We start from the raw sequence: 25,406 nt of genomic DNA on the forward strand, positions 1-25,406 counted from the left end.
ACCATTTGGGAGTAACTTCACACACATTTTTAAGTTCCTTCTGCTCAAGTGAAACATGATACTCTCATCCTTTTGTGTAATCTGCTGAAAGAATTGCCACCCACCTGTGGCTCTGTTTACTTTTATAACTGACTTATTCATGAGCATTCAGTTCCATCTCAGACCTCTAACTGCATACAAGCCTATACAATATAGTGCTCTGCTTTGAGCTCACTACAAGTTTATGCCTGTATTACAGAAGTACAATGCTTTTGAGCTGATGATGCTCTACAAAAAGAAATTCCAACTGTATCTGAAGTATAAATGCACTCAGGGACTTTTAATAATATAAGACGAATATTTTCCGACAGCTCTTGTAAAACTGGTTTTGCTACATGTATTACTGCAAGTTAATATATAATACCAGAGTACCATGCAATAAAAAGGGACTCTGGTAAGTTTAAGTTCTTGAAGCACCCTGCTTTTGTTTGCATTGTTGAGTTGTCCCGTGGTGAACATGCAGCTTTGGCACACGCTGGTCTCAGATGGAAAGTAATACTTGCCTACCATTACTTCAGCTTCAGAATTTCACCTTTCTGGAGGCAGGACAAATTATGAGTGTGCTGATGTCAGCGCTCTGACGCAGGTGAATTTAATAGCTGATATCACAAGGCTGACAGCAAATAAATTAAAAAACACTATCATGTGCTTCAGAGTCAGTGGGATCAGTGTTTAATCAGTAAGAAGAAAGGTCTGGCAGAATGAAGGTCAGATGTGTAGGGCATGTTTACTTACTCGAGAAGCTACACCCACATATAAAGACCAACAGGCTACTTTAGCCCTTATGGTGGCTCCTAGCGTACCTCAAACCCCAGACATGTGGAAAATGGAGAAAGGAAAGATAGGTGAACAGTGAGAGTGGCCTATGCCATTGATAACAGCAGCCCCTTAGGATGTACCTCTTTTCTATCAAAAGCTGAATTGCTGACAAACTGGAACATATTTCCAGAATGTGAGATGACTTTCATCCTCAAAAGTACTCCTGGCAAGTAATTGCTTGTGTGTTACAAGTCTGGGCAAGTTTCTGTACAGTGCCATTTGTTTTTGAGAGCAGCTTTCCCTCCTCACCTCTATACAGTGAAGATTCATAAGAAGGTAATGAGCCTAAATGCCACTCCTCATGCATCAGTCAGCCTGGCTTCTGCCTACCTCCTTGTCCAGTTTAGAAACTTGCCAGAAAGGAGTCAGTTATGGGAAAAACACTTAAAAACTTCCTAACGCATTTGCTGGTTTGGTTTTGCTGGAATTTAAATAGTAAGAGGATGACGTTTGCCGTGAGTATATGATTAAAGATAGAACTCCAGGCCACAACCATCATGAGTAAAAGAAATTTAAGTTCTGAATGAGAATTCTTTGGAAACAAACCCGGCTGGGGCATGGCTGTTTCAAGTGTGGCTGGGAAAGCAGGTTCTTACTGGGAATAATGACCTATGTGCTGCTTCCTTCCTAATTCCCTGCAGATCGTGTAACCTATGCAAGACTTCTTGATTTACCTACATCTAATCAGCACAGCTGTGTAATTAATTTAATTGCTCGTTTGTCCTGAGTTATGGTAGCAATGAGTAACTACCAAGATGGCTTTATTTCCACATCTAAAAGCCCTAATTTGCTTAGTGATGTATTGCCTTTAAGGTTTTCTTTGTTTCAGTTGTTAACCGTTCTACCTTCTTTCCAAAAACTTCAGATTACTTTAAAAAATAGCTTTCATTTTGCTGCTTGGAAAATCTGAAAATACACTGAAATACTGTCCATGAAACATGAGCATAACAAAAAACTCCCTAATATTCAGCTTTGGTTTTCCTTCCCTAGTTTAGAAGGGAAGGCATTTCATTTGCCCACCAATCTTGTTTCTCAAAATCCTTGTCTTTGGAAAGCTAATACTATCATTAGTATAAAATGTTCCTTTCTGATGCTTTCTGTAGAACATGAGTGAAAATAACACAACCAAACAAATTGAGCCACTCTGTAAGAGACCAAAACCTCTTGGTCTCCCCATACTCTGCCCTCCATCTGCATCAGAACACTACAGTCTTTTTAGTTAAAGGTAGTTTCACATTTGGCTTTTCTAAGGGAGTACATAACTTGCTTTCCTATCAGAAAAAAATCAGAAGTCAAAGCTACTAAAAGAAGGTTATGATCTAGTGAGATTCACATGAACTGCAGGGACCGCAGCCAGACCGCCTTCATCTTGAATCTGCGTGCGCATACAGGATGTGCTACTAAAACCATTTTTATTGCTGATTGTAAATGTGAATTACTCTCTTTTTTTCCCCACGCTTACAGAACATCGAGTATTTAATACGTAATCCATGTATATAATTTATTACGAGAAAAATATTAGCATAATTTCAGTAAAAATTAAACTTCTTCCAAATCATTTACTAAATATGAACACTTTCAAAAATAATACCTCTTCTAGCAAAAACTTTTATACAAAAGATAATCAATAATTTACTTTGTAACATTTTAGTGTTTTAGTACACCAAGGATATAAGCATTAACTTAGACTTTCTGACACTGCAAGAAGATAACATTGTTTTCCTAGTAGACGTTATTTATACATAAAAGTAGACAAGCAGGTCTGGTAGGAAATACAGAATTCCTGCTTCTTCTAGTCAAGGATTTAGAAATAATGTCTATGTGATTGGTACAATTACTACTTCCTCCTGTACATATGTCAATTACAAATCTATTCAAGTGGAAAAGAAAGATGCTTGCTGTTTAGAAGTAACTTCAAACAGGTATCCCTAGAGCCACTCAGGTTTTGATAGCTTCTAAATCCTCACTAAAATAAAAGAAAAATCATTAACAAATAAGATGTTTCATGAACACCTTTCAGAAAGGAAGAAAATGGCTTTGGCATCAAGATTAAACTTGGCACAGCACAAGCACATGTGCAAGTATGCTGCAAGCAGTAGCAACCATTTTGTTCCTACAGATAAATTGTGAGCTTTCTCTTCATGGAACAACGTAACCCAAAGTGTCATTATTTACTCTACTCCTTGGACATTACACAGCCTGCTTTATGAAGAGGTTCTGTTTGGCATATAAATCCCAGCTGATCAAAAGTCATTTTTAATAACCCAGCTCTCTTGCTTAAAGCTCTGGCAAGCATCCTCTGGTAAGAGTTCTGAGCTCACCCTGAACAATACAAGTTGTGGAAAAAAATCCTTTCTTGCTAAAATTCTCCAATGGGAGACGCTGCATAAAAAATAGACAAACTTGTTCACTGCTTGACATATTATAACCACCAGGTTTCTGTCCCTCATGTCAATTATTGAACATTTTAATTCGTTATTACCAACAGCTGGCACACAGAGGAGTGTGCCTTTAAAGGCAGTTTTCCAGAGGATAGCAGTGACGAAGAGTGGTCTGGTAGATACAGGTGAGTCTGCAATTCACGACAGTGGAATGAGGAGCTGTCACTTGAGAATTTCATTGGCTGAATAAAACATTATCTTCCCCATATATCACAGCTGGGTCTTCCATGCTCTCCAGTAAAGTGTGAGAGGTTTCATACTCGCAATGCGGCAATGATGATTCTTTTGCAACACTGGACATCAACTGACTCCAGGTGATATCAGTATTTTTGAAAGCATGTAATAGAAAAATTCCTATTATTATACTGCAGAATCCGCTGAGGGTCCCAGTGATGTCATCCAGGTCCATACTACTCCATTCCTTGAACAGGATGATGGAGCATGTCACCACCGTCATGGTGAAACACACGTAATAAATAGGTGTCACTAGAGATGTGTTAAATGTGTCCAGTGCTTTGTTGAGATAATTGATCTGGGTGCTGACTGAGAGCAATAGGATTCCCACCAAAATATAAACCAGGGGATGTCGATAAACTGGCTTCCGCTCCAACATTTCTTTAATGGCAATGCCCAGGCCTTTGACAGATGAGACAGAGAAGGCACCAATGAGTGAGCAAATTAAAATGTAGATCAGTATATTTGTTTGACCTCTCCGTGGAGCCACAACAAAAATCAGCACGAGGGCAACAGACATTAGGAGAACAGCAAATGCAACAAACGCTGTATGAAAGAGGAAAGATGAAATATCAGACTGTGTTCAAACACACGCTAAAAGTTGTTCAACTTCAATTCAGTTTCTCGAAGAACTGAAGCACAAACTCATTGCATTGAAATAAACAAAGGATACATGTTTTGTTTTTAAAATGCCAACTGTATGTTTAATTTTTGATTGTATCAGCTTTTAAATTATGAGCTGATCTGAATTTAGCTCTTTTGGTCCTACGCTACACTCCTCCATATGAAAGTCTTCAACTTCTCAAACATACATTCTCTTTGAAGTGTACCCAAGGCTATCATCAAGGATATTTGTTTGAATTAGTATGAGCACCTGCTTACTTAGAGCTAGGTAGTAATTGGGACTTAGAACTGAACAGCATTTCAAATGAAGTAAGTTAAGAACTGGTTGAAAGTAGCCTTATTTAAAGCTGTGATTTATTTTAAGTGGAGGTAACATGGTTTATAGAGCCTTAGAACTCCTCAACGGGCTGGAAGCAGGAAAAATCAGTACATAATTTCTTACTTGAATAATCTGCAAGAAGCCATGTAAGATGAACTGCTTTTAATCCTGCATCTTTGAGAAATACAGTACATGTGCAGAAGCCATATGTGCTCATGCATGTATTAAGGGATTCTGGGCTCCTGGCACAATCAGCTCAAGACAGCTCTGCAGCCAGGACGTTCTGATTAGATATCCCAATCCACTCACTCACAAACATAACCAGTGAAGTGAGAACACATCAAAATCTGTCATGTGTCTGCCATGACATATGTCAGGTTAAGCGTACAGACCTGGATCTTGCAGTTTTATTTCCATCTCATCCAGTGAGGTGATCTCCTCCTCCTCTGGGGCATGGATAACCATGACTGTAGAACCCAAAACACAGAGAACACAGCCCAACTTGCCGTGAATATTCAGCTTCTCCTTCAGAAAGTAGGATGACAATATAGCACTGTTTGACAAAACAGAAATAAAAGGTTCAGATCCACCAGCCATGTGAGACTTTGTAATATGAGTAACTCGAAGACTCTTGAATTTGGATATAAGGGAAACATGCTCGAAACAACCAAATTACAAGGAGTTTTGCACAACAAAGGTCAATCTGAAGTTTTAGGGGAATTTAGCAACTCTGATCAGACCCCTCTGGGTTGAAGGGTCTGAATTTCTTAAGGAACTGGTCATTCATGATTGCCTGGGTCAGAGGTATGGACTGCTTATACAGAGCCCTTGGACACCCACAGCTGATCACGTGAGCTGTTTTTTCTCATAAAAATGGTTTAAAGCACTTCATTTGCCATGAGAACAAACACAAGCAAGTTTAGGTAACAGCTCCTCATCATCTCTCTCTGAGCCCTCTAGTTGGTTTAAGATTTAACCTAAGGATAACATGACTCAAAAAAAGGCAACCAAAGAGCACCTATGATCAAGAATTACACAAACCTTAGGCATAGCCACATGTGTACTGATACATTCACAAACAGTTTTTCAACCTGTTCGTCAAATTTCAGTTATTTTTTGCACTGACATTAAGTTCTCACAAGCCTTCTGTTGGAAAATTGCCACCTGCAGAAAGAAGGGGCTGCAGCCAGCCAGGTAATTAGTGTGAATCTGCCAAAAATGCATAGTAAGTGTGTCTCAATATAAAATTATACTTCCATTACAAAAAATGTTTTTGAGAACATTTTGAGGGGGGAATGCCATATTTTCTTCTAAAGTTTTGTCACTACTGAAAAACAGGATAAGGTCAGGATAAGGTTGTTTTTTTTTAAGAAAGTGTCATTTCTCTAGGAGGAAATAAGTTACAGCCTTCTAACACTGTGCATCGGTGGTATACCAGGTATATGCTGATAAGAAACACATATGGAATATGTGGAAGGCTGCTCTATGCATCAGTCTTTGAAACAAGACTTCATTCCGTCTAGGCAGGAAATTAATTTCTAAATAATCAAGGGATCCTCCCACTGAGGAACAACAAGCCTCTCTTATCTGTATTTGCCATTCAGTTTTCTTATTAAAATTATCTCCTTTTAAGCAAAGACATTATTTTTCCCTCAGACAGTGAATAATCAGTCTGCTTCCAATTTGCACTAACCTTATGAGAACACTCAGCGCACCCAAAGGGGTAACTAAGGTTGCTGGTGCAAAGGCATAGGCAGCAAAGTTTGCAGCTTCTCCCAATCCCACTGCAGAAGAAAGAACATTTGGATGAACACAATGGAAATAAGGACTGGAGGAAGTTATATGCATGTACCCTAAGTACTGTGTGCAGTATGACTACGATGACAAAACTGTAGGCAGGCATTCATAGATCAGCTCTGCACTGGCTACACCTTTCTGCAAGGAACAGGGACAACACATAGAAGCTGGACAGATTCAACCACATTGCTTCTGACTAAATAATAAGGAAGAGGCTGTTGTTCTGCAAAGAACCCCAAAGAGCAAACAAAATAGTTGAGATGAGATACCAGAATGGTTTCAGTCATAAAGGTGACTGCAAAGATATTTCTTTTAACTGAGGTGAGTGAAAAATTAGAGAATGAATTTGTTAAAAATGAACTGTTTTATGTAGCATTTACATATAGTTGGGAGAGAAAGGGTGACTTACTTGAAAGTAGTCCAGCCCACCAAAGCCATTCCTTCAAGTAAGAATATCCACCCTGTCCTGGAAGTGGGGAAAAAAATGTCACCTTAGAAGAGAGAAATCACCTTATTTTAGCAAAAAAAGCACAGCTTCACATTTAGATCAAGTCATATAGAGCATAGAAACATCATGTTGTCTTGATGTGACATTAATATTTTGTCTGAATTTGACTCACATCTTTATTAATCACTCTGCTGCTTTATGACCTGTAGTTGTGAGAAATGGTTTTGACTAATACACACAGAGGAAAAGTGTCAAGAAAAAGTGAAGTATCAACTAAGATTCTCAATGAGTTTAAGAAATACTTTGAGGTGCCTGCCCAGGTCAGATCCAGTATACTGCTGCACAGAGATCGGCCTTTTGAATCTGCTTATGATTTAAATAGAAAGAAATTAGAAAGCAGAAAGTCACTGCATGCATTAATTTTTTCTTGCACAAAATATAAGTAAATCGTGCATTCAGTTACATAATTTTTTCAAGTACCCAACTCTTTGCAATAACAGATTTTGCAATAAATGCAACAAACAAAAGAATAACTGCTAACACTGTACATGTAAATGCCATAAAGGGAATTATCAGATCACTCTGAAGAGTATTTTAAAGCTCTTGACATGTTCCTAGTTCTGCATCTGCTGCCACCAATGGAAGATTAGTTGTACTAACTGTAGAAACTCTTGTAATAAGTACTTCTATAGCTCATTGCACTTTTGGCTTTTAAAAATATGGGGGATCTAATGACCATTTCATGACTTCCCATCTCAAGGGAGGCAGAAAAAATCAAGGAAAAATAATAAAGATTTTTTGAAGATCAGCATGAAGAGAGAACTTCATTTGGTATCTGACTGCTGTCAGGGAGGAGTTGTAAGTCAGTGCTAATATGGCTGGTAATGAAACCATCAAGCCATGCCCAGCAGCAGTACTGCTTACCAGCACGGGGAGCTCCTTTGGTGGCCAGCTTCAGGAGGCCCTTTTTCTTCAAGATGAAGCTGGATCCAATGAAGATGCTGGAACTGACTGCCAGAGCCAAGCCAATGTAGAGCTGGTACTGGCTTCCTGCAGGTGTAGAAGGCCTCAGGCTCGTTTCATTAAAAGTCCCGTCCATAGGGGTGAGAGGAGAAGGAAGAATTTGGCCCTGCTGAAGGCCTGACCCCAGGCCTGGTAGATGTGATGGCATAAGCCCAAACACAGCACCTGAGGGAGGAAGCAGGGAAAGCTATCCACCTGCCAGGCACAGCTCTGAAGGCGTCTGGCCCTGTGCTGCTCGCTTCTTTCCATGTCCCTTCTGGCCCTGCAGATAGCTCCTGGAGTGCCAGCACAAAATCCACACAACATATGCAGTTCTGTCCCAGGACCATCACGCATTCCTGTAATTCACAGGTGTATGTCTTACTTTACATAGAGATTTTCTCACTACATAGGCTCAGTCAAGCAATTACAACAATACCAAGGAATGCAGCGATCAGATATTACCTTCAACGTAAAATTCAACTTGAAAAAAGGTTGAAATTTTAAGTTGAAAGTTGAAAACTGAAAAGCTAACCTGAAACCTCAAAATAAAGCGTTCTGTTTTGTGCAGAGACCACATCTCCCGAACACAAACCCACAGCCAAATCCATGAAGAAAGAAAAGAACAGAAGGAGGAATTATTTTGCATGGGGGAGCACCAGAGGGACAGCAATGCTACAACACAGCACACAGCAGTTTAGGCAGAAGTTTCAGTTTTTTGTTATTAAAGCACACACATATAGTGTGTGGGGACCTTACAATAAGGCTGAAACTGCTTTTGAGGACAGTCTTGTTTGGAAAGAAAGGTTTTATTGCTAAGATACTCATCAGCAGTTATATAGTTTAACATAAGTACAAAAGCTTAGTCCATTGTAATTCACAGAAAGCATTGGATGCAACAAATCGTTTTGTTTTCTGTGCTTCCCCTGTAATTAAATGACACACGAAGGAATCATCCTGCTTAATGGCACCATCAGCAATACACCTTTTCTTTTTTTCAACTGAAAAAACGTTTGGATAGTTGATACAAAAGGATGAGCCCCTGTGTCTCCACCTACCTAAGCTACAGAAGTATTAACGTTGAGTCAGAACTACTTCGTTACACAATTAACAATAATTAACCTTGGATAATTCACTTAATACTGCTTGGGAAGGGAAATGTAAAACATCAAAAGAATTAAAAATGGTATGAAGTTTGACAGCATATCTTCATTTGCAGCTGAGAATGCTGACACCATCACTAGGAGATACCACCATATACAAGTAAGGACTGAAGAATGAATGCCTGCTCCAGGGTGTCCTGTGCCACACGGCGCAGCAGACACACTGCTGTAAGATTCCACGTGACTTTCAGGCTCTGCAATCATGTTTCCTTGTTTGCCAAGAGAGTTTCTATCTAATAGAAGTTGTTTTGAATTGCTAAGCCAAAGTTCTTAATAAAAAAGGTTGCACAGGATAGGTATGCCCATACATTGCAGGTGAAAATTAAAGTCCTGCAGTTACAATACGTTAATGCATAGTATGAGGATACTACTGTTCTGAAATCATACAATTTCTAGAAGTTGCAACTGAATAATACAAAAGAAATAGGATAAGAAGAAAAGAAACAGGAATAAGAAATACAGATTTGCATCTGTACCTGAAAATATTTTTAAATCCTAAAGTACCAGTGTGAAGTATTACCATAGTTCCCCAGTTTGGAGTGCTCCTGGGTCATGTCCTCCTGCCTGCCCCATGCTCCTCTCTCCTGCTCCCTTATCCTGAGTCCTACTGCCTGCCAGCTGACTCGAGTGGTCCTTGGCTGCAGCATGCCCTGCTGAGCACTCCTGTATGGATTTGTTGCCATTTGCTGTGGGATTGTGAAGGCTCAAGAGAAAAGCTCTTCAATTTGTTTTGTCATAGAGGGAGCTCAACATGTTTTATGAGAGGCGTTAGCTGCTCTGCAGCAAATACTTGCAGGTGAACAAGAAGGAAAACAAAGAAAATCTGATACATGACACAGAAGAAAGGATGGTAGCAGAATGTGATTTTAAACCACGTAACTTTAATCAAACTGGGTGAGCTGGTCTACTTAGACAATGGAAATAAAAGTTTCCACGACAGTTGGAGTTTCTTTTATATCAGTAAAAAAAAACAACAACCCAGTGTCAGGTTAGGGTTGATGTATTTTGACAGTCAGGATTTCCCACACAGCTGTTTATTGATGTGTTGTCATTGCATACAATGCGAACGGAACATGACCTGAATATGTCACCTGCCCCTGCATAAGGCCAGGTCACCTCTGCGGAATGCGTGCCATAGGCACACCGAAGATTGCCTGAATGTCTGCAATGTGGCCAGAGCTACTCCTCTGCTGAGTGGCCAGAAATCCCAGTAAGGTTTTGGATTTCTCAGCTGCCATCTGGCAAAAAAATGTATATCCAAGAAAACCTGGGTATATGGCTAGCTGCTCTCATACAGTCTCAATGGGTTCTCTAAGAAAAATCCTCCAGGAAAGGAGGACTTTGCCATCTGCAGAGTAACACGGCTTTGGTTTTGTTTCTTAGAGGTACCTGGATCAAAGGAAAAGTTGCATAGTAAGTAACATAAAAAAAGAAAGGAATGAAACAGAGTGGATTGCTTAACTTCTTACAATGATGCTAAACAGGACTGGTGAAGGCTGTGACACTGCTTGGCTACTGCAGGTCTTGTGTGAGAGGCAGCAGAAGCTATGGCCTTTAATTAAAAGAAAGCACAAAAACTCTTCATAAATATGGTCTCTTGGCTACCCAAGGTTGTAAATGTGTTTTTGTGCCATTGTGTTGTGTTTTTACAGGGAAGAAAACAACACTCCTCCAACGGTGGACTCATCTACCTATAGAAGAATGGCAGCTTATTCCCTTCTATTTGATCCTACTACTTGTTCTTCAGTTTTCTGTTCCCCATCAGACTGTATGACACTCCATAATGAAAATTTCGTCATGACACCTGCAGAACATTGCTGAGTGACTGCCACCCTTTTCTGAAACCCAATAACTGCTCACTTGTACAAAGAGAGCCTGGATCTTCAGTGTGTCCCCTCTACCAGCTGAGAAGTGTCCCTTTAAGCAGTGTGGCCTCTGCTTATTATTTATTATCGTTTGTTCCACTTGCATAAAGAACGAGGGTATTCTGCAGCCTAAAGAACGGAGGGAGAGGTGGCAAAAGGAGGCTGATGTGGCTTTGTGGCCCATTGGAAACAGCTTAAGGGTTGCCTGGAAGGGCTGCAGGAGTCGATGGGCTCCCAAGGAAGGCGGTTCACACAACACCCGGTTTCTGTAGCTCAGCTGGTTTCTCCTCCTCACTCCCGAATGTCAACATGAAACTGTCACTGGGGCTGCTCCTTCAGAAATAAACGCTGGCAGCTCTGACTCAAGGCTGATAGCAATAGGAAACCATCCAGAGCTGGAGGTGGCCACTGCTTCACCTCTGACTGTTTTCCTGGTAAGATTTTCCTCATCCACCTGAGTACCATCTGACGTCAGGTGGCAGACAGGCAGGGTTCACTGCTCGTACTCAGTGTAACTGCAGTGTCGCAGTCCCACAGAGACAGCTGTGTCCCACAGGCTGGCAGTGACGGCCTCACCCCTCCCTAAGCTCTCATCTCACCTCTGCTCCCATCTCAAGAGCCATTGCTTCCCTCAGATACATCACTGTCCACTTTTCGCTGCACTCCCAGGCCAGGTCACACTGGCAGGAGCCGTGCCCAAGAGGTGCCCACCTCTCCCACTCGTGGAGATGCCAGCCCATCCCTACTAACCCCTGACAGCGGGGTTTACAGCTTCCCGGCACACCCGCGTTCACAGATACACACAAAAGAAACTGAAAAGCGAGTATACAGCTACAAAGCCGCGCCCGAAAGACAAACACGCGCACTGTTATCACCATTTCAGCAGACAGGCGCTCCTTGCCCCACTCTCACACCTCCCACCCACGGTAGGAGCCCTCCCAGCGCCACACCCCCCGGCCAACACCTGCTCGACGTCAGGGCGGAGTAAAGCAGCCGTCATCGCAGCAGCCCCGTCGTGGGGGGGGAGATGTTCATGGCAGCAGAGCTCCCCGCTTCCGAACCGTGTCCTGTTCAGAACTCCGCGCAACGCGGCGGTCACACCGAGAGAGACCGAGCGGCGGAGCCCCGCGCAGCACTGACCGATTGCGCCCCGCGGCTGCCCCGCGCCTGCGGGCGCCCCACTCCCGCTCCGCAGCTGGCGGGAGGCGGTGGCTGCGGCGGCTCCGCCTGGCCCTTGCCCAGCCCTTGTCTGTCCCTTGTCGTCCCGCCCCGAGGGAGGCGGCCCGTGGGACGCTCCGCGTGCCGCGTCCGTCGTTTGCGAGCCCAGGGCCTCGCGTTGCCGGACTGGTGTGCCTGCCCGTCCCGCTGCTGCATCCGGCCGGCTCTCTCATTTCTGCTACAGCAGTGTGCCCTCGACGCCCAAAAAGCCGACCGTAACCTGGGCTGCATCAAAAGAAGTGTGGCCGGCAGGTCGAGGGAGGTGATCCTGCCCCTCTGCTCTGCGCTGGTGAGGTCTCACCCGGAGCACTGCATTCAGATGTGGAGTCCTTAGTACAGGAGTGATATAGACCTACCTGTTGGAGCACATTCATGTTCTGTTGTAGTAAGACGAGGAAATGGTTTCAAACCAGAAGAGGGAGATTTATATCGAAAATAAGGAAGAAATTTTTTACAATAAGGATGGTGAGGCAGTGGAGCTGGTTGCCCAGAGAGTTGGTGGAAGCCTCATCCCTGGAGACATTCAAGGTCAGGCTGGATGGGGCTCTGAGCACCTGACTGAGCTGTGGGTGTCCCTGTCCATTGCAGGGGAGTTGGGCTAGATGACCTTTCAGGGTCTCTCCCAGCTCAAATGATTTGATGACGCTCTAATTTAACTTTGTTCCTGTTCACTTCTGGGGGAAAAGTGAGCATTCTGAGCATGCAGCTACACAAAGCGTGCAGTGTGCTGCCCGTGCTGTTCTTCGCCACTTGTCCCATAGGCAGGCAGCAGATTCTGGTGCTGTTTGCCCAGAGGTGGGTGAACGGAAGCAATTAGCCTTATTGCTCAATCAGTAGTTTCAGGCTGAAGTTGAAGCCCTTTTTTTTTAGCATGGTTATATGAAATTCATTTACACAATGTAAGTTATTCTGCGCTAACCTAGAGGTGCGTCCTTGCTACCTGGGATAATCGGGACCTGGAGCAGGCACAGGGATCACAAGCTGGTTGCAAGTTGAGCTGCAAATAGGGCACAGCTCCAGAGCATGGCAGGGACTCGCTGCTGGGTTGCAGCCATGCTTTGGAGCACTGCTCCTACATCAGTGATCCTTGGTATTACAAAGTTTATTAACGCTGGTGCAAGATGGTGAAAGATGGTTGCAGAACAACTCAGAGTTCCCTGCCTTGATCATATGGTATTGGGATTAGGCTGAGAGATCTATTTGGATGTCTTAGTATGATTTTTTTATTCCTGCGTTTATTTTTGAGTGTAAGCAGTGCTGTGCGTATTTAAGGACCTCTCCTCTTCATCTTTACAATGTCTACACTGCTGTAGGAAATCCTATAGAATGTGCCCTGAGCCATTTGCAGGCTGCCTTGTAGAAACAGTGTGATTCCTCATCTTTATTCTCAGCTTCAATGTTTCTAAAACAGATTACTGCTACCAAAGATCAATACTTTTAAATATTATTTGAAACAGTTATATTGACATCTTAAAGCATAATCTGAAGATGTGAGAGCAAACTTCATCTTCTCATGCAACATAGTCATGCTATGCATTGAACAGATACACACCTTCAGCTCCTATATCTACTTTAAGCCCCCTCAGACCAGAGCCTCTGTCTCTGTCATGATGTGTCATGTTCCCAACTTCCTGCACAGCAATTGAAGCATGCTAAGTGTTGATCTTGCAAGCAGCTCAGCTGATGGTTCTGCAGAGAGCTCACTGTGGTTGTGGTGTTCACTGTGATCCCCAGAAGAATACTGAGGAACAATGTGGTTAACACTTCTGTAGGTGTGTTGCTCTACCAGCCAACACCCTCAGTAGATGATGAGTGTTGAAGTATTTTTAATTAAGGAGTAAAACATTTAATCTGAGATACACTTATTTCTCTGTTGAAATATAAATTGTGTCATAGAATCATAGAAGGGATTGGGCTGGAATGGACCTTATTAAAGCCCACCCAGTTCCAACCCCCTGCTGTGGGCAGGGCTGCCACCCATCAGCTCAGGCTGCCCAGGGCCCCATCCAACCTGGTCTTGAGCACTTCCAGGTACGAGACACCCTCAGCTTCTCTGGGCAGCTGTGCCACTGCCTCACTGCCCTCCTAGTGAAGAATTTCTTTCTGAAGTCTAATCTGAATCTCCCCTCTTTTACTTTAAAACCATTACCTCTTGTTCTGTCAGTATTAGACCATGTACAAAGTTGGTCTCCATCCTCCTTCAAGTACTGGAAGGCTGTGGTGAGGTCTTCTGGAGCCTTCTCTTCCCCGTACTGAACAAGCCCAGCTTCCTCAATCTTTCCACACAGAAGGGGTGCTCCGCACCTCTGAGCATCATTGAAGCCTCCTCTGGACCAACATATCTGAATCTTCTTTGTGCTGGTGCTCCAGGCCTGGACAAAGTACTCCAGGTGGGGCCTTACAAGGACAAAATGGAGGGGGACAATCCCCTCCCTCTCCCTGCTGGCCACTCTTCTTCTGATGGAGCCCAGGATACTTTTGATATCTGGGCTGTAAGTGCACACACACATATATACACGTGCACACTTCTTTATATAGCTCTTATTTCATGTTTTTAAATCTGCAATAAACTGTTAAAACACAATTAAAAAAATGTTAAAAAAAGATAACAATCCAAAACAATGAACTGCCAATCTAAAGCATAATTACGGAAGTTAGTGATTTCATATGTATATTTATCGTTGATGATTCATAGTACTCTGCATACTCAACAAATTTCAAAGAACTTTGAGACAATGCCTGGAAGAAAGAAAATACATAAAATTCATTTATCAACAGTGATACATTTTTCTTTATTTTGGATGACGTGCAAAGGTCAACTGGGTAAGAAATTAAGGTCTTGATATACAATCTTATCACGTGAGATAAAGAGGAAAAATATGTGAGTTTACCCTTCAGAATGGCACATGTGACTGGTTTAGATCAATGCCTGCAGCATAAAGGAGAGTGTAAAGGAAGTAATCTCAACTGTTACAAGAAGCTGTGCTTCTGGATTGTGGTTCAGTAGGATCAAAATGTTGTGCTTGCTGTGAAGTTACTAGTCCTACACAAGTTGCCTTAAAGATGCACAGAGAGTGTCTTATCTGCTATGCTACAATGAATGGCAATGAAGAATGTGTATATCAAGTTTATTTTAACTACAGTGCATTTTCTACCACTTTTATCAGCTGCAGTGTCATACGTCAATGATTTTCTTTGAAATAAAAAGAATTAACCTCAATGGAATAACTTTTTGTCTGTATTTCAGCAAAATCACTCTGTGTAATCAGCCCAGATTTCCCATGTTACTTCAGCCTGCCATAAAATTCTACTAAAAAGAAATCCACCCAGACTATTCAGAGTTAGAGGCACTTCTGTATGGTCACCATTATGTATTTTCTATACTGGTAGAAGGCTTTGACACAGGCTCTTATCATGTTGTGTGGTGCTATCTGTGGCTCTTTAGTCCTTGTGTTCACTGAAAGTTGAGCTGGAAGTCTGCCCAGTGCTTTCAGGTTCCAACCTCATCTCCACCCATGAATCTAACACACTAGCACACATCTTAAACCTCATGTACTTCTTTCCTTTCCACCCAGAAACCTTCTAAGCCTAAAGTAAAAACGCAGTACCACCTACTGGTGGAGACGCTGCTTGCTCTGGTGGTTTTCCAGTCACCAGGCTTCTCAGGTGCCAACTCTATGTGGTTCTGAATTTCCCATTGCACATCTACACAGAGCTATACTAAACTAGCCAGAAGCCTTGGAGCCTTCTCAGCTATGGTCTTTCTGACATTACATGCACTGCATGCTGAAATAGCATTATCACTAGAAGACACAGAGCAGTATTTGCAGAAAATGAGCCTGCCCCAACAGCAGTCCCACCCAATCATTTGCTTACAGAGCTGCAACACATGCAGCTGGAACACAGTGCTGTTCTGTTAAAAACTATTTCTTTATGAATACCTGTGTTCAATGTATCAAGTGTTTTGGCTATGAGTGTTTGAAACTAGAGACAGCTTTAATAGGATTGAGAAGAATTACAGATACACTGACAAAGCAGGATACAGAAATAGAATAAAGTTGGCCTGCTACAATGATAATCCAATAGTGCAGGCATCCTCCCAACAGTTAAGGTTACTTCAGTGAAACACAAAATGGTACTAAAAGTATCCCTGGGAAGAGCTATTGACTCAGAACTAGTTTAATTGTCACTGCAGCCAGTGACAACTGGTTAACTGGCTCTTAAAGGGGGGTGGAGTTGTCCCACTTTGGGATAGGGAACTGGCTGCACCCAGTGGGACTCCACTTCTTACGTTTGAGAGCTGAAAAGCTCTCCCATAAAAGATAAGATAACAGATAAGAGCAACTTATGGAAGTTTGAGTTCCTTTACGGGATTGCTTATTTTAAAAGAAAGCTCACTGTTCTCCACCAGATTAAATAGGTGAATCTACTTTGCAATTTGTGTTTGGATGAGGGACAGCACAGACATTGTTGTCCACCTAAAACTTCTGGGCAAGACATCTGCCAAATACAGATCTGCTCTTCATTAAGAGCACAATTATAGTTTGGTGCTTAAGAGATACACAGTTGAGGTGTAAGTTCTGACCACTCAGTGCCCACCACACGCTCACGAAATAGCTGCTCAGCGTTCAACACTGGGATCATTCAGACTGCAGACCAAGCAAAAACCTGTGAGAATGACAGATAAAACTGACTCTGGTTCAGTACTAGGCCTTCGGAAATTTCTTCTGTGTCTATGAGTTTAGGATAGGAATTGAACTTCAGCCCTTCAAAGACGACCATGAAACAGTGGCTTAGAACTATTTCCATCTTACTCCATTTGCTATGCTGGATATTTTATTGTAGATTTGTACAGCTGGGTTCCAGTGGACATAATATTATGTATATTTCTTGTTGTTGAACACTATTTGATTTAAACCATTTTTTTTTCTTAAATCTTTAAATTTCAAATGTATATTGTATTTATAAAAGAAAATGAATTATATCCAGGGTTGGAAAGTCATAGCAGCAGATGTGGCTGAATTGTTCTCCTGATCAGGAGACTGATCTGTGGTGCTGAACATCATTTTGGGTTTGTGATTAAAGCTACAGCCCATCCATCCGCTCATGTAAGACCACTTACTCACGTGCACTGCAATGTTTATGGTGGCTTATAGAAATGCTAGCAGTACTGCTTTCTCCTGCTCTTGGTTACAGGATATGTCTTGAACCCCTACAAGTCTGTGATTCAGTGATTTACCACTAAGAATATATACACACAGCTAGTGACATCATTGTTTTGGTTTATTTGTTTGTTTTTATGTTTTAAAGAATTAGGAATGTAAAAATTATGTTAAATTAGCGAAGAACCTCCAATAGTTTGAAATCGTTTCTTATTGTTCATCACTATGATCAAATCATAAAAATAAACAGGAAGTTTGCATTTATGCTCTTTCTTCTATTCCAGCGAAGAACTGTTGCTACAGTAAAAAATGCACCTGCATTATTAAAAAGGTGGGTCAGCAAAGGACACCAAGTATATAGTTATTAACAGGTGTTTGTTCTGTTTTTAGTTTTAAAACAGAGTGTGCCCCAATATTTGCCATTTCTTCTGCATGTCAAAAGGGCTCTTAAGCATCTGCTCAGGTAGAGGATAATAGTGACTGCCACTGTCACTTTCATCTCTCTCTAAATCTCAAAATCCAGCACTAGGTCGAGGAAATCCTCCTCTAACATCCATCCCTGGGAATAATTCAGGGAACCACACACGGAGCTGGCTCCTTGAGAAATCAATTAATAAGGGATTTAAGTCTGATATTCTGATATGTTGATGATATTTAGCTTTTCACGGTGGCTCCACTTATGTGGTAAGGAAACGTGGCTCATTTAAAGGACTGGAATTGCTACAAGAAGCAGCAGATTACATCACCAAGGTAAGCGTGCACACCGATGAAACCTTTTACTGCAGAACTGCTAGGAACTCTTTCTGCATGTCAGTGAAGTTTTATGTTTTGATAGACTTCATGTTTTAAAGCTGCTGCTGATTGTTTTTTTTTTGTGGTTTGGAATGCAGTGCACCAATGACAAAGTGAGAAATGGGTAAAATAAGAAAGCAGAAGAGGTGGAAGCTAATCTTCCATTCACTGCAGTCCTGTAGGATAATGCTGCCTTCATCTTCTTGCAGCCCTAAAGATTTTGACACGTAGGAATTAACATATTTAATTTTTAGTTCATAAGATTTGAAAAGTCAGTAGTTGGTTGTAGTAATCACATTTAGAAATCCAAGGTAGTGAAAGCAAACTGGTGGTGATGATACAGAAAAGAAACGAAATAAATGAAAGAATGAAATAAAAAACCTAAAATACCTGCAAAGGAAGCATTTATCTGTTCTACTTTCAAACTTCATGCCTGAATACTACAATGTGGCATTGAGCATCTGACTATTGACATAACATCAGAGTAATGAGATGTGACAACGTACCAGTTTAAGAAACAATGTGCAACCACAGAAAAGGAAACATGGTAGTGATACAGCTTAGTATATTTGGCTTGAAAAAGCTCTATAATGTAATCAGAAATGCCTTGAGGGAGACCCTGGGCCCAGTGGGTTTAACAGGGAATTTTCTGCTGTTCTTAGTGCCAGGGTTTTGTGATACAAATGCTGTAACAAAGTGACTGCAGCCCCCAGACCAGGAGAAACTGTTGCATCTGTTCTGTTTGCATGGGGCCACATTATCATTTCTGTGCCTTAAGACTCAACAAGTTCAAGGTTCCAAGCAGTGTGCATTGGAGCTAATGGAATTTAAAGATATTCTTGTGCTATGTGTCCTTGACTATACGAGAAGGGAGACAACCTAAGGCAGCAGCCACCTGAGCTGAGATTTGGATTTAATTCTTTGAGACTACAGGATAGTAAATGCTTCCATTTTCTATGTGTGGATAACTTTGAAGCATACTTAATGAACACTAAATGCTTCCTGTGCCTCAGAAATATGAAATCTCCAGTCCTGCCCCCAAAAGCTGCTCTTCTCTCCCAGCAAATTCTGCTTTCTCAGAACACAAAGTACAGTACTCTACAGTGCTTCTTTTTCAATGACACACTAATGGAGTCACAGGAATTGGTTTATTAAAAAAAAAATAATAAGCATAGAAATTCCTATTCATCTGGAGAAGAGGGGAAACTGCAGGACATAGACTTTGCCCAAACTATGTATTCTGGATAGGTGTGGTTTTTCTACATGTCCTGTTTCACCACACTTCTCACTGTCTAATTTCTAGCTTATGGGCAAATTAGTATGTCTGTGTATCACAAAGTCTAAGATATCTATTTTGCTGTCATTCTTTTGCAAAGATAAACATGAAAAGCAAGTTCCCAGAAAAGCTGTTATAGGGAGTGTTAATGTGAACTGATTTAGAGTACACTGACTGGTTTGCCTTGAGATAAGTATTTTTGCAGTTGTTTGATGCCAAGTGATTGGAAGTGGTCTGACATAGCTTTATTCTATACGCTTTCCTGTGAGCTCTGCAGAGGATATAGGTCAAATCAGGGTGGTGCTTTGTTTGCCAGCATTAGCAGAGCTTTCAGAGCACCTGTAAGCAGATACAAAGCTGCTTAATTTAACCTGGTATACTTTCAGTCTCCACACACTCAAATACAATCTACCCTTGGAGCAAGTCAGTGAAAACTCTGTTACAGCTTTTAGGCTGCTGGTGAATCTGACCTAATGTTTGCTATGTGTTTTTCTGTGACACTTCAGACCTGATACTCAGTGTTGAGCATTTAAGACTGATCAGCAACAGTAGACAATATTTAGGACTATTCTTGAAAGAACAGATGTTAGCCTTCAATCCTCATCTTTCTGTTTTGTAGAGTTATGTATAAGTCTATATCATTTCTTACACGTATCATTCATGTCTGTCAAGTGCTTGAATCCTAGCTAAAAGGCCCTGTCAAGAGCAGATCACTTGTAGGCACCACTGATGCTCCAACGGTTAGCAGTCCTATTGATAGGAAGATATAACTGACAAAATCATATGAATAATGGTAGAAAAAGACAGAGACAGCAGAAGTTACTTCAGTGATTAAAAGTTTATGCAGTAGTAGATATACTGTATTAGTTATGCACCCTACAGCTTTTTATTTATTTATTTATTTATTATATCGGGGGTGAACAAGCCAGGCATGAATAGCTTCCAGCATTTCTTCTTAAGATGTGGTTATCCTACGTGCTATGCAAGTAAGGAGAACACTACAGCAAGTCTTCAAAGTCTGAGTTAGAGCAGCTATTCTTGCTGTCATCAGATTGTAACTTTCAGATGTGATGCATACTGAGGGTTCAGGCTGTCACCTGTTTAGGAACCTATTTATCCATCTCCATGAAAAAAAAAACTTTTGAGTCTCTGCTTCAAAACCAAATACAATAGCAAGAGAGGCTTCAAAAATTTTTCCTATTTTTTCAGCTGCCTGGTCACTCAGCACACTGCAGCACCTACGGTGCCATTTTTGTCTAGAGGGAATGTCATGTGAGAGAGGAAACTGGGAACTGCTAGGAGTTTGGGAGGGAGCAAGGAAATAAAAGGCTCATCTTTAGGGAAAAAAAAAAAAAAAAAAAAAAAGAGGTGTGTTCTGCTGGTTGTGATACTTTCTGAAATTAATCTTCCTCTCTTACCCAAGCTAAGACAACTTTGACCATGAAGGTAGGAGTAATTGAGACCCATCACTCCCATCCAATTATTCCCAGCGTGGTGGTGCAAGACACCAGTGAGGATCCTGGACTGATAGAGAAAGGGGAAAACAGATTTGCCAGGTTTGCTCCATTCCATTCTTTCATTCCATTCTTGAATGTATAGTTTATTTTTCTATTATTTAATAATTTGGGAATAATTAAGCATAAATAACTTGCCTTCATCTAATTTTCTTCTCCCTCTGTTAAGAAATTTATTTTATAATGATGCGATGTATTCTTTTTTTTTTTTTTGTAAATATTTGCATAGGTTACTTAGCCTGTGATTAAAATTGTGACAAACAACTTGTGACAATGTAGAGGATATATATATATATCAGCAGGTAACATATAACTGTTGTTTTGCTGTTCCCTAGGCAATGGTATCTACCTGGTGCATTTGCACAATACAATATTAACAACAACAGTAATAAAGATGAGTAAGTACCTTTGCAATTTCAAAAGTGATAGTACTGCTTTACTGATTGCTTAAACAGCAATGAAAAGGAATAATCTATATGTAATAATTTCCTTACAAGCAGTCATGTTGTGCAAGTAATCCCAAAAGAGATTGCATATACATTTGAACTTTACATACATCAAACATTAAGATTATTCCCAATACCAAAGCTATTGCTATTATATCTATTAATTGTGAATATAAGTAGTTCTGTATTAACGCAATAAGAAAAACAAATTTTCAAGACTGAACAGCTAAGTATAATGCTTTATCCTTAACAAACTCAGATGATTCTAATAATAAATTAGGAAAAAATAACTACTGTATTTTCTTCTTCTTAAGAGAGAAAAAGAAGAAAAAAGAAAAGAAGAGGTAAGGCAGAAAATCTATTTTAAGGGCTTTTGAATGTTTCTTTGTGGTTGTTAACTTCTTGGTTGGAGCACTGATTTTGGCTATCAGTGGCGTCTACTACTATTTCTAAAGCATTTAGTTTTCCAAATATGCTTTAGCTTAATTTGTAATAACTGTAAATGTAAATCTATTTTGTAGCAAGTCAGAAAATAAAAAGGATGGAGAAAGACAAAAGAACAAGGAAAAAAAGGAAAAACACAAAAATAAAGACAAGAAGAAAGGAAAGGAGGAAGAGTAAGTATTTTTCGTTTAAGTCTTGCTATGTTAGTTTGATAAAATCACTTTTTAAGTACAACTAAAAAAAATACATTCATGGGCATGGTGTAAACAAGATGCTTACTTTCTAGTGAATTGGTATATAGAATGCGGTTGTCCTAGGAACAGAATTGCTCTGATTTATCTTTCTATGTAGAGAATAGAATGAGAGCGTATAGGCTGCATGGAATTGATCTAGAAAAATAAACAGAAAAAAAAAAAGATCTCGTGTGGATTATGATTGTCCAACATATTTTGGGTAATGATCTGCAGCATAATATGTGCTACTAAAGGAAGGTCTGCATGTCAGTGTTGCCTATAAACAAGTAAACTTTTCTGTGACCTAAAAGTTCTTGCTTTTTCCTTTTTCTTTTTTTTTTCTGTTGCACTTGGAAAAATCATCATTTTTTGACCAATTAAATGTGTTTCCTTTTTTTTTCATGTTCTTTGGTTTCTGTATATAAATTGTGCTGATAATTCATCTTGCTCAGAATTAGATTTTTCACAGTGAGGAAGGTATAGTTTATCTCAGTTAAACACGCATATTCACACAATTCTTTTATTGCATTCACTCAAGGAAGCTTAGCTTTAATAAAGGCCTTTTATTTAACAATAATTATTTCTGGAATTCTTTGTTCCTCAAAATTTATTACGTATATTTTCAGTCATTTCTCATAGCTCTTTTTCTCTACCTATCACTCAGGAAGAAGAAAGATATTTTCATCATTGATCCAGCAGGAAATATGTATTACAACTGGTTGTTCTGCATCACAATGCCTGTCATGTACAACTGGACTATGATTATTGCTAGGTGAGGTACTCCTTTAATAAAACTTCTGACGAACTGTAATATATATACCTGATAGGAAATTTACTTCATTCATCAGTCATTTCACGCAAGTATTTCATTTTCTTTTCATGGTAACTTATTTTTTCCTTTTCCTACTCAGAGCCTGTTTTGATGAGCTTCAGAATGACTACTTAGCTGTATGGTTTATTGTTGATTATGTTTCTGATGTCATCTATATTGCTGACATGTTTGTACGGACAAGAACAGGTATGTATACTTGATAATTCATTCTTTCTACTAACATGTTCGTTTTAAAATCTTATACTACACCCAGAACTAGATGCTTCTAATATGGAACTGAAAGTCCAAAGCTCTAACTCCTTTCCCCCATTAACCACCTTTCCTATGGTCTGTTTTGTTGTTCCCCCTCCTCCCTGAAATGTTCATCAGATACTGGAACAGTGAAAGGAAAAGGGTCAGAACTAGGAATGTATTCTTTTCAAAACTGTATAGTTTAGCTTAAGCTGAACCACGTGGCACTAAGTTGACTGCTTGGACATACAAGAAATTGCTTTAAAAATAAGAAAAGTTATGTATTATCTGGACCTTGCACACAACGTGTTTTTCAACTTACGTTTGGTTTGACACTGAATACAAAACAGTTGAAAATGAAAAATTTTAATACTTAACATGCAACTTGATTTTAGGTTACCTGGAACAAGGTCTTCTAGTGAAAGAAGAACAAAAGCTTAAAGAGAAATATAAGAGCTCCCTACAATTCAAATTAGATTTTCTGTCAATCATACCAACTGACCTCTTATACTTTAAGTTAGGACTGAATTACCCGGAATTGAGAATAAACCGACTGCTCCGAGTAGCTCGGATGTTTGAATTTTTCCAGCGAACAGAAACAAGAACAAACTACCCAAATATCTTCAGAATCTCTAACCTTGTCATGTACATTGTGATTATTATTCACTGGAATGCCTGTGTGTATTACTCGATCTCAAAAGCCATTGGATTTGGGGCTGACACGTGGGTGTACCCCAACACCTCCCATCCTGAGTTTGCCCGTCTGACCAGAAAGTACGTCTATAGCCTCTACTGGTCCACTCTGACCCTGACTACTATTGGTGAAACACCTCCTCCTGTACGAGATTCTGAGTATTTCTTTGTGGTTGTTGACTTCTTGGTTGGAGTGTTGATTTTTGCTACCATCGTTGGTAACGTCGGCTCTATGATCTCCAACATGAATGCTGCCAGGGCAGAGTTTCAAGCCAAGATTGATGCTATCAAGCAGTACATGCACTTTCGGAATGTAAGTAAAGACATGGAAAAAAGAGTTATAAAGTGGTTTGACTATCTCTGGACAAACAAAAAGGCTGTGGATGAAAGGGAAGTCTTGAAGTATCTGCCAGACAAACTAAGAGCAGAGATTGCAATCAACGTTCACCTGGAAACATTAAAAAAAGTTCGGATTTTTGCAGACTGTGAAGCTGGTCTGTTGGTTGAACTTGTTTTGAAACTCCAGCCACAAGTGTACAGTCCTGGAGACTATATTTGCAGAAAAGGAGATATTGGACGAGAAATGTACATTATCAAAGAAGGCAAACTCGCAGTAGTCGCTGATGATGGAGTGACACAATTTGTGGTCCTAAGTGATGGCAGCTATTTTGGAGAAATCAGCATTCTTAATATCAAAGGTAGCAAAGCTGGCAATCGAAGAACGGCCAATATTAGAAGTATTGGATACTCAGACCTGTTCTGTCTGTCTAAAGATGATCTCATGGAGGCTTTAACAGAGTATCCTGATGCAAAGGCAATGCTGGAAGAGAAAGGTAAACAAATCCTCATGAAAGATGGATTGCTGGATATTGAAGTTGCAAATTTAGGAAGTGATCCTAAAGACCTGGAAGAGAAGGTTGCTTATATGGAAGGATCAATGGACAGGTTACAAACAAAGTTTGCCAGGTTGTTAGCTGAGTATGATGCTGCACAACAGAAACTGAAAAAAAGACTTACACAGATCGAGAAAATATTGAAGCCAGTTATGGAGCAAGAATTCTTAGACTTTGAAGAAGCAGATCCACCCACAGATAAACCTGGAGTGACAAAAACAGAATAAAAACCAAGTGGTTGGCAACGGGACTGAAGGCCCAGTCTTTCATGGGGCTGCACACATTCTTCTCCAATCTTGTATGACCCAATGATTACTTACTTATGAAAAATTATCTGTTGAGGTATATCACTGATTACCTAAAAACAACACATATTTGGCAGGTTTAGGAAAGAAAAAGAAGAATCAAGAATGAGGATTGGACATAAAATCTTATCTTACTCTTTATATTACACCGTTGTACATCTAATGCATTTTACTTGTGTATGAGTACTGCAGGTTTTCCTGACTATTTTAAAATCATTTCTTCATGTCTTCTTATGGAAAGATGAAAACATTTGGTAATTGTATTAATTATTTGAAGTGAATATAGGCATGAATCATTATAATAATTTGTGTATAAACAAACACATCTTAATATCTGCTGATTAAAGTACAATTAATTAAATGTGGGATATTATTACATAAAGAATTGTGTATTTTTGTTTCTAAAGAATTAGGTCTATCTACAATGCAGATGTGAGCACTGAAGTTTGTAAGGTTTGGAAAATATTATGACTTCATTAGGTCCACCTCAGCTTATTTTATCATAGTCACTTGTTGTTGGACTAGTTCAATGACTGTGAGTGAATAAAGGGAGTGCTCAGAGAGAATACATAATTCTGTACTTAGAGCATTTTTAACATCTTGGGCAATTGGACTT

The 25,406-nt window shown here is 40.2% G+C and overlaps 2 protein-coding genes across 3 annotated transcripts; one reads left to right on the plus strand and one right to left on the minus strand.

Moving 5' to 3' along the window:
* Nucleotides 1–2,333: 2,333 nt before the first annotated feature.
* On the minus strand, nt 2,334–11,970 carry NIPAL1 (NIPA like domain containing 1). 2 transcript variants are annotated; one of them, XM_004936053.5, is made up of 6 exons: nt 11,716–11,970; nt 7,646–8,082; nt 6,683–6,739; nt 6,170–6,260; nt 4,869–5,029; nt 2,334–4,079 (listed from the first exon to the last, which is right to left on the minus strand). In XM_004936053.5, the coding sequence occupies exons 2-6, from the start codon at nt 7,890–7,892 to the stop codon at nt 3,475–3,477; spliced, it is 1,161 nt and encodes a 386-aa protein (XP_004936110.2). In that variant the 5' UTR covers nt 7,893–8,082; nt 11,716–11,970; the 3' UTR covers nt 2,334–3,474. The 2 variants fall into 2 exon arrangements, with proteins under 2 accessions (XP_004936110.2, XP_046797176.1); XM_046941220.1 differs by lacking the exon at nt 11,716–11,970 and adding an exon at nt 9,407–11,639 and having other exon boundaries at nt 7,646–7,909.
* Nucleotides 11,971–17,682: 5,712 nt separating this feature from the next.
* Nucleotides 17,683–25,169, plus strand: CNGA1 (cyclic nucleotide gated channel subunit alpha 1). The gene is made up of 8 exons (NM_205220.3): nt 17,683–17,881; nt 20,623–20,755; nt 21,049–21,111; nt 21,474–21,503; nt 21,681–21,776; nt 22,501–22,608; nt 22,748–22,854; nt 23,295–25,169. Exons 2-8 carry the CDS (start codon nt 20,640–20,642, stop codon nt 24,710–24,712), a joined length of 1,938 nt encoding a protein of 645 aa, NP_990551.1. The 5' UTR covers nt 17,683–17,881; nt 20,623–20,639; the 3' UTR covers nt 24,713–25,169.
* Nucleotides 25,170–25,406: the final 237 nt, after the last annotated feature.

Source organism: Gallus gallus, chromosome 4 (genome assembly GCF_016699485.2).
Source record: "Gallus gallus isolate bGalGal1 chromosome 4, bGalGal1.mat.broiler.GRCg7b, whole genome shotgun sequence".
NCBI classification, from domain to species: domain Eukaryota; kingdom Metazoa; phylum Chordata; class Aves; order Galliformes; family Phasianidae; genus Gallus; species Gallus gallus.

Excerpts from the sequence above, each read along its gene's own strand:
- NIPAL1 (XM_046941220.1), bottom strand. The coding sequence starts at position 9,569 with ATGGCAACAAATCCATACAGGAGTGCTCAGCAGGGCATGCTGCAGCCA. Across the intron at positions 7,910-9,406 it reads CTCCAAACTGGGGAACTATG|GTGCTGTGTTTGGGCTTATG; the intron begins GTAATACTTCAC and ends TTCCTCCCTCAG. Across the intron at positions 4,080-4,868 it reads AATAAAACTGCAAGATCCAG|CGTTTGTTGCATTTGCTGTT; the intron begins GTCTGTACGCTT and ends TCTTTCATACAG.
- CNGA1 (NM_205220.3), top strand. The coding sequence starts at position 20,640 with ATGAAGGTAGGAGTAATTGAGACCCATCACTCCCATCCAATTATTCCC. Across the intron at positions 21,777-22,500 it reads AAGAAAGGAAAGGAGGAAGA|GAAGAAGAAAGATATTTTCA; the intron begins GTAAGTATTTTT and ends CCTATCACTCAG. Across the intron at positions 22,609-22,747 it reads TGGACTATGATTATTGCTAG|AGCCTGTTTTGATGAGCTTC; the intron begins GTGAGGTACTCC and ends TTTCCTACTCAG.